The sequence below is a fragment of the Berghia stephanieae genome, chromosome 11, assembly GCF_034508935.2.
Source record: "Berghia stephanieae isolate SIO BIC M18660-M18661 chromosome 11, UCSD_Bste_1.3, whole genome shotgun sequence".
NCBI classification, from domain to species: Eukaryota; Metazoa; Mollusca; class Gastropoda; order Nudibranchia; family Aeolidiidae; genus Berghia; species Berghia stephanieae.
The window spans coordinates 4,074,960-4,084,042 of record NC_088370.1 but is presented as its reverse complement, the minus strand read 5'-3'; the positions used below and the strand labels follow the sequence as shown (position 1 = coordinate 4,084,042).

General features: G+C 36.9%; 1 protein-coding gene across 1 annotated transcript in view; it reads right to left on the bottom strand.

Annotated features, from left to right (window-relative positions):
* Positions 1-2,640: 2,640 nt before the first annotated feature.
* Positions 2,641-9,083, bottom strand: part of LOC144956611 (galactosylgalactosylxylosylprotein 3-beta-glucuronosyltransferase 2-like) — a 23,459-nt gene continuing 17,016 nt past the window's right edge. Inside the window, exons 5-6 of the mRNA XM_078887229.1 lie at positions 8,319-8,516; positions 2,641-5,853 (exon numbers count right to left, since the gene is read on the bottom strand). Of these exons, the coding sequence (XP_078743355.1) occupies positions 5,710-5,853; positions 8,319-8,516 (342 nt within the window). The 3' untranslated portion in view covers positions 2,641-5,709. The remainder of the gene's footprint in view (positions 5,854-8,318; positions 8,517-9,083) is intronic.

Genomic DNA, 9,083 nt, shown 5'->3' with positions numbered 1-9,083 from the left:
ATTGGCAATTTTAGTAGTTGAATTGTATTGTTATTGTTTAGACCAGTGGTTCCCAAATTTAGTTGGGTCCTCGCCCCCTAGAGCTGGGTGTTATATTTGTTATTTTGAATGTATAATGTTAACATTTGAATGTATTCCTCTTAGTGGGATCTTGTGCTGGTGAATGGCTTTTAGGTCTGGGTGGGGTTCCCGACCTCCCATAGTGGGCAGGGAGGTACTTGCAGTGTTTTCTATACCCCTTTATCTGTTTTCCCATTCTTTCTGTCTTTGTCTTGGAATTAGCTTACTAAGTTTTGTCCTGACCCTGGCTGGAGTCATTGGCTGGGAGTTGAATGTGTAGTTATAGTTTTGGGAGATGATTTTTTTCCTTGTAAATTATCTCTCTATTATGTACTGATATTTATTTATTTTAACATATGATTTGTAGACATTTGAATGTATTCCTCTTAGTGGGATCTCGTGCTAGTGTCTAGGTGAAACATTTAGGTAATCTCAAATTACTAAGTGTACACTGATAGTGTACTCTCTTGGAATCTACATCTGTTCCCTATTTGTACCATTCTCCTTTGTCTTACTTTTTCCTCAAGTCCTTTTAATTGCACATCTAGAATGTTTGTACTATCCAGTTTTCATCCTTTTTTACTGGCGCTGACATGACCCTAATGTGTTGCAAGCGACGTAAATACACTCAAAAACAAACAAACAGACATTTAGTTGATCTCAAACTAAGTACATTGATAGTGTGCTCTTGGAATCTACATCTGTTTCCTATTTGAACCAATTCCCCTTTGTCTTACCTTTTCTTGGGTGCTTTAATAGTAATTCTAGAACTTTTTACTATCCTATTTTCTTCCTTTTTACTGGCGCTGACTGGGTGGGGTTCCTGATCTCCCATAGTGGGCAGGGAGGTACATACTCTGTCTCCTATCTCCTTATATCTGTTTTCCAACATGCTTTCTGTCTTTGTCTTGGGATGAGATTTTTTGGTTTTGTCCTGACTCTGGCCGGAGTCCTGACTGGGAGGGAAACAGTCAGATGCATAGTTATTGTTTTGGGAGATTATATTTTTTTCTTTGTAAATCATCTCTCTGTTATGTATTATTATATTTGTTATTTTGAATGTATAATGTAAGCATTTGAGTGTATTCCTCTTTGTTGGATCTTGTGCTTGTGCCCAGATGAGACTTATAGGTGATCTCAAACTTAAGTACATTGGTTGTATGCTCTTGGAATCTACATCTGATCCCTATTTGTTCCCAGTTCCTCTATGTCTTACTTTCTCTTGGCTGCTTTAATTGTAATTCTAGAACTTTTTACGATCCCATTTTCTTCCTTTTTCCTGGCGCTGATATAACCTAAATATGTTGCAAGCGCCGTAAAACCCTTAAAATCAATTTTCAAACTACAATAATAGAGCACTTACCTGAGGTGTCTAATCGCAGGGCCTACTCTTGGAATTTTATTGAGGTTTTTCTGCGAGTCCAAGATCGGGGGCATCAGTGTGCAAATGGACGCCCTATCCCTATCCCTAACCCTAACCCTAACCCTAACCCCAACCCTAACCCTAACCCTAACCCTAACCCTATCCACTGCCCCGGACACCGAACCCACCGTCACCACCACCACTATACTATAATTGTCGTCGTCGTCATCATCAATATCAGCGTCATCGCCATCATGATTATCAGCATCATCGTCGTCGTCGTCATTGTCATTGTCATTGTCATCTTCATCTTCATCATCATCATCGTTATCTTCTTCTTCTTCTTCTTCTTCTTCTTCTTCTTCTTCTTCTTCTTCTTCTTCTTCTTCTTCTTCTTCTTCTTCATCATCATTATCATCATCATCATCACCATCATCATCATCAATCATTATCATCATCACCATCATCAATATCATCCTCAATCATCATCATCATCATCACATCATCATCATCATCATCATCATCATCATCATCATCATCATCATCATCATCATCATCATCATCACATCATCATCATCATCATCATCACCCATGTATTTAAATAAACTTAAGATCTCTCAATAAGGATTTGAATTTGAATGACTGAAATAACCCAGCAAAGCATGAAATCGTTGACGAAATAAGTCCTGATTTATTTTGAAATGGTAAAGCGATTTAATGGATAGAAAAAAATAAACTGGGTAAATGTGACTCCTTCCTATACAAAGGAACAACACAAAACAAACAACTTTACGGCCCTTGGTCTTCGTCAGGAGACAGACAACAAAACACTGAAAATTAAGGGTACGTACAAATACACACATTTTAAAAATTTTAAATCACATTTTGTCAAATGCGGAAACAATGTATGAAGAGGGTGTTGGGTGTGGATGCAAGAAGAGGCGCAAAAGAAGGGGGGGGGGGGGGGGGGGTTAAGTTGACGTGAGTAGACTGGTCGAAGGAGTTAATGTGTAGGTAGGCCTACAGTACATATTAATTCGTGTAGAGATGAAGTTAGAAGAAAAGATAAGAAAGGATATTTACAATTTTAACGTAATTTGAAGATTATTAATATGGGAAAATAAAAGGAAAATGAAATATATTTGTTAATTACACTTATCGTATGAATGATGATGTAATCATGTACTGGGGAAAAAGAAGAAGAAACCCCCCCCCCCCCCCCCCCCCCCCCCGCAAATAACTAGATAGGGCTAATGCAACCCGAAAGAAGAAATTAAAAATGCTGAAGTTGGAGATGGTCAAGTAGGGATGGCAGGGTGGGAAGGAGAAGGCACTGAGTGCGATGGACGAGTGAGCAAGTTGGAGGGGAGTCCAGGCGGGTCCTACGAGTCGCTAGCTGGAGATATGGATAGCAGGATGGGGATGGGTGAATAAAGAAAAGGAGGGTGAATGATTTAAAGAAGGGATATGAAGAAAGGAGGGAGTTGGGTGGAAGTTTGTAAGGATGCACTGGAGTTGGAGAGGTAGCTTGCAGGGGCTGGCTCAAAATTGCCGGAGGGCCATAATTAGATATTTAAAAAAAAGAAAGCTAAATTTTATTTTCCTGAAAAAAGACAAACAACAACAAAGCAACAACAACAACAACAACAACAACAAAACAAACCAAAAAAAAAAAAAAAAAAAAAAAAGAAGAACAAGAAAATAAAAACAAACAAACAAAAACAACCGCGGTTGTGGAATATTGCTATAACATTTCTGGTTTTAAAAAAGCATAAATGAAGTAATCTTAATAGTGAGAACAACTGGCGTAGGAACAAGCCAAACGCTTTATGATTTATACGGGGGATCAATACTGACAAAACATACAACATACATATTGGAAACATTATGCCGAAACATCGAAATGAGTGAAACCTTGAAATTATTATACAGTGACTGATTAAGGGGCTGAAGCAAAAGCAAACACAATTAAAATTCATAGTTCTATAAAATTAATAAACTGAAAATTTTCTTTTTCTCTTCTTATAAAACTATAAAATTTTACTGGACCAAGGTCGAGTTCCTGAAGACTGGAAAGATGCTACATTACACCGATATAAGGGGCGACAAACACAGTGCTGAAAACTATAGGCCAGTATCTCTCACATCAATATCATGTAAACTGTTGGAACACGTAATTCAATATGTAGCAATGGCAATGTCATGAACCACATTGAGTACAACAACATGCTGACTGATGTCCAATATAACTTTCGCAAAAATCGTTCATGTGAGCGACAACTGATCACAACTTATGATGATTTTGCTAGAACAATTAATATAGGGGGCCATTCTACCGAATTTCAGCAAAGCATTTGATAAAGTACACCAACAAAGCCTCTCGAACAAGCTTGATCATTATGTGATCTCAAAAACCACATACACATGGATTAAATCATTTTCTTCGATGCGATCCCAAAGAGTCATGGCTAAGAGCAAAAGGTCACCATCACTTCCAGTCCTGTTAGGCATACCTTAAGGAACCATTTTGGGTCCACTTCTCTTTTTAAATTTACATTAATGATATGTCGAGTAAAGTATCAAAAGGATAAACATTTGAAAAACCAACAAAAAAACAAAACAAAAATACAAACAAAACCGATGAGAATAAAATTAATGCATTTGAAATGAAACGCTACCGAAGTTCTCCGCATCCCTGAACAGCAAATGAAACTAACAAAGACGTGAAAGAGTCCATGGGTATTAGGGAGCCATATCTCATCATGATGATACAGACACTTACCTTTTTTGGACATATCAAGAGACATGACACCCTTGAAAAAAATTGTAGAGGGTATTGTGGAGGGTAATAGAGGGAGACGGAGACCATGAAAAAGATGGTCACAAGACATCAGCGAATGGATGAATAAGCCAAGCCAGTGAGTGAATGTGGAAGAATGGTGCGGGGCAGAGGCTTGTTTCGGTTGGCAGTTGATGATGATGATGATGATGATGATGATGATGATGATGATGATGATGATAATGATGATGATGATGATGATGATGATGATAATGGTGATGATGATGACGGCAATTCACAGGTTAATGGTATAGTTTTTGCGTATGTTGTTTACGATTATTTGGGCGGACAACAGTGGTGAGTAGTCTTACTTCACTGTTTGCCATCAATTTTGGTTGACATAATGACGAAGGATTGTGAAAGCACCCCGTCCTTTCACAACACAACCCACAACAAAGTGGGAAGCGGTGGAACTGTGAATAAGGTGTGATTATGTCTCGAACCTCAGTAAAATATTCATATGTCCTAGTGGTATAACACTCGCCTTCGGACTGGAACTGCCAGGTTTTGATTCTCACTCTGAGCGACGCAAAGTTGAGTCCTTGGTATTTACTCATATTCTCTCACCGTACTCAAATGTAAAACGAGTACATGGCCATTCTTCTTCTTCTTCTTCTTCTTCTTCTTCTTCTTCTTCTTCTCCTTCTTCTTCTTCTTCTTCTTCTTCTTCTTCTTCGTCTTGTGGAAACCTCCAATATTGTCGAGGATCACTCCACAGTTTGTAGGGTTTTACATTTTAAACTTGCTAAAACTCTGCACATAATACTAATTTAAAATTAAAAAAAAAAAACAAAAAAAACAAAAAACACATAGATTAAAAAGTCACGTTGTGAACTCTAGCAATCGCGTGAAGGCATGTTGGCAACCGTTTTCAGCCACTTCAGCTGGGAGGCTATTCCATAGTCGGGCAGTGGAAGGGAAAAACGAATACATTAACAGCATTGTCTCTGTTGGAAAAAAAGTAATATCGCCTAACAAGCCTCATGTCTCAACGCACATGTTACGTGTTGCTGATGGGTCGAAACACTTTTTAAAACTCGCTTTGGGCGCGTTTAGTGGATATTAGCGGTATATAAAAGTTTAATAATAATAATAATAATAATAATAATAATAATAATAATAATAATAATAATAATAATAATAATAATAATAATAATAAAGTGTTCTTTTATAGCGCTAAATGCCGAAGCCTAAAAGCGCTTTACAATGTACTGCCAAACCATAAACACACTCGTTCCGAGCCAGACACACACAACAGTCGCACACACTAACTATGCAATCAAGTTTTACAAAATGAAATTGACATTCAACATAATGGAATCAAAGAATAAAACGTATCAGTTACTCATCAATAAGAAAATGCCAAGGATAAAAATTAAAAGATAAGTTCAAGTTTACATGTTTTGCCCCCTTCATCAAAAGTAATAAGACCTCAACTTCATTCATTCTATACTTCAATACTTGACTGTGATTTTCTAATTACATTTTTTAATTCTTCCGTGTTAAGGGTGCCCTCTCCTATGTAAATACTTTTGTCCACGTTATTTTTCTCAACAATCGATCTCTCTGTTCTTGTATGCCACACCAGAATCTGAAATGTAGGAGAACAAAGAAAAAAGAAATACAACAAAGTTTAGCCACTTTACAATAATACATGCATTCAAAAGTCCATTTCTTTAAGAATTATATTTTAACCCCGGGGAAAGTTTGAGTTTGGTTAACTCTCTCCTTACCGTCCACTTTACGGATTGTCCCCAAAACTTCACACCCAACCTATACAAAAATAGATTTATTTCACTCAAAAACACAAGCTGTTAGTTCTTGCTATACATTTTTTTCTTGCTAAACGAGCTCTTCAACACAGTGTAAATATATTTTAACTACAGCATACATTTTTGTTCAAATATTGTGGTGTACAAAAGAAATCAGTATGAGAAAAATGTTGGCTGCATCGTAACGAATGTGACGATTTTCATATGGGTGGTAAGGAGAGGGTTAACCCTCACGCTCCTGCCCATCGGACTGAATTTGGTAGATTGAGTAAACCATTAAAAAAAATAATGTAGTTTGATTTATTAATTTTAAAACGATTTTTAGGATTTCTAATATTCTCTTGGCCTTCAACATCAGATTTATATACGAGCCCCTCAACAAAGCATGTTATTTTTGTGGGGGAATCAGTAATATTATATTAGAGGCAAAATATATACGAAAAGCGCCACGGGATAAGAAAGAAAGACAGACCTACAAAAGATGGGGAGACGTCCTCAAATAATGCCCCAGGGAAAACAATAATCTGTCATCTGCATTTTTTTGCGGCCGCAAATATCAGGGCAATCCGCAAATTTGGGCAAATTTCCCAAATTGGCAAATCGTGGCAAATTTTGGGGAAATTGGCAAATCGCGTGGCAAATTTTGGGGAAAAAAAGAAGCGACAACAAAATAACGGGGAAAAAAGTGCGAAACTTGAGAAATGTTGCAGCTTTGCCTGGGTCCAAACCAAAGGAAGCTACTCTCTACGGATAATGATACTTTAAAATCTTTGTAACAACTTTGTAATAAATGTAGCCCCCTTAAATGTAATAAATTGTCTTTTATATATATATTTTTCTGTATCGCGTGTTAATTTCTACTGAAACCCTTAGTTCTCCTCGGCAAATTTTTGGGCAAATTTTTGTCTTTTTGGCAAATTTTGGGGGTTTTTTGGGCAAATTTTGGCAAATTTTAGGTCCCAATTTGGCAAAAAATGCTGATGACAGAATAATTGAAGCTGGAAAGAAAGCAACAGATAGAGGAGAATTCCTAGATTCAGGAGATCAAGTAGATCCATACCTCATAAAGTCGAATGAGATATAAATATAAACCGGGCAGCCTCGGTATCGATTTTTTAAATTTGCACGATCTCTTGTTGCGAGTCAATATTCCTCATCCCTCCCCCCCCCCCCCCGCCCCTTAGGCCCAAAACAAATTTCCTTTATGAAACAACCTACCTGCTAGTATCAAGCGTATGCGCTTTTGAATAGTGAAACATCCTAGCCATGACATTTTAAATACAGATTGCATCACGATTTGAAAAGCTCACGGCATTATAAAACATAGATCTTTCTTAATCTCAGTACAAACATTCACATCGTTGAAAGTCAATTAATTGATATGACCAAACACCCGGTTGTCTCCCTCGCGCTATCAAAATTGGGATTATTGTAATGCTCTGTTCTTTAGTGTTTCGCAATATAGTCTTAGACGTCTTCAGATTGTCCAAAACAGCGCTGTCAGACTAGTATCCATGAAGCGTAGGTGTGATTTGCCAGACCTCTGCTTCATGACCTGCATTGGTTGCTGTTATAAAGTAACATTAACGTAATATATCAAGGGAAACAACTGTGTTATGTATGTATGTATTAACTATTATTGAGTTATGTCCTTTGAATGACAAGGTATACATGTATTGTTGATTGTAGGATGATGTCCCTTAAACTCCAGAAATAAACCGCCTGTCACCAGAAATGGCTGTCTATGATGGATCTTCAGTGTCTGTCTAATAATTAAATTAAAAACATCACAGTTGCCTGTTGAGAAAAGGATTAAATTCAAAGCTTGTGTTTTAGTCGTCGTTGTCTTGAAAGTACTGCCCCTTCTTACCTTTCGGAACGAATTGAAAGATATTCAAAACCCCTCCCGTTACATTCGGCCAGTGATTCCACCAAACTAGTTGTCCCTCACGCAAAAATGCTGGAATGAGATCCTTTTCTCATATTTTCGGACCCTCTGTTTGCAACGCCTTACCATAGAGCATTCGTGAAAAAGAATCTTTGTCAATTTTTTAAACGTTCGCTTAAAACATATTGTTTCCGATGTTTGAGTGTGATGTAAATGCCTTCAGCTTTAATCCAACAGATATAATTATCACGATTTATATTTTTAAAATTTTCATGTATACTGAAATGCACACACTTTCATGTTAATTAATGCTTTTAAAGTTGTTTAAAAAAAAAAAAAGTATGTAAAATCATCTAATAAAAGCAAAGAGCAGAGGAAAAGGCGAAAATTGTTTACCTCAGTACAAAGTTTTGCTTTTGGTTCCAGATCGTCTAAAGTAATGTTGAGCGAAGAGAGAAAATGGGATTCCAGTTCCCCTTGTATTGATTTAAACCTAACATTGGGGAAATCCAGAATCAACTTTAGATTGACGCTAAACCCACACATATCGATTGCAAAAGACCTCGTTGGCGCCCATGCAAACCAGCCGACAACCTGTTAGGAACAAGTAAAGTATATCAATATCAGTAAAACATCTTTACCTAATGTCGTTGATATCTGAGTTCAGGCCAACTCGGGGGTTTCGCCCCTCGCTATGCACCACTTTGGAAAGAAAAATGCCTAAAACAAAATTCCCGGAATTTGCATTTTACTATGTCTCACTAGCAGTCTGGAATTCTCCTGCGCATGTATATTAAGACAGAAATAATTACAAAGTGTGTAAAACACACAATAATACAATTAAAAACAACTACAAAGTGTGTAAAACACACAACAATAATACAATCGACACACGTATTGACACGTACACATATCTAATACTATAACACACTTACACACTATTGAAATACACTGCTGATAATGCAATTTTCTATTTAACAATTAAACAAAGGTTTATCTTGCTTTTTATATTACTACTAACAAATGTCTGACATCAACAGGAATCATCCAAATTGTCAAATAAAAATAAAAATGTCTGATATTAACAGGAATTATCCAAGCTGTCTAATGATAAAACAATGTCTGATATCAACAGGAATCATCCAAGCTGTTTAATGAGAA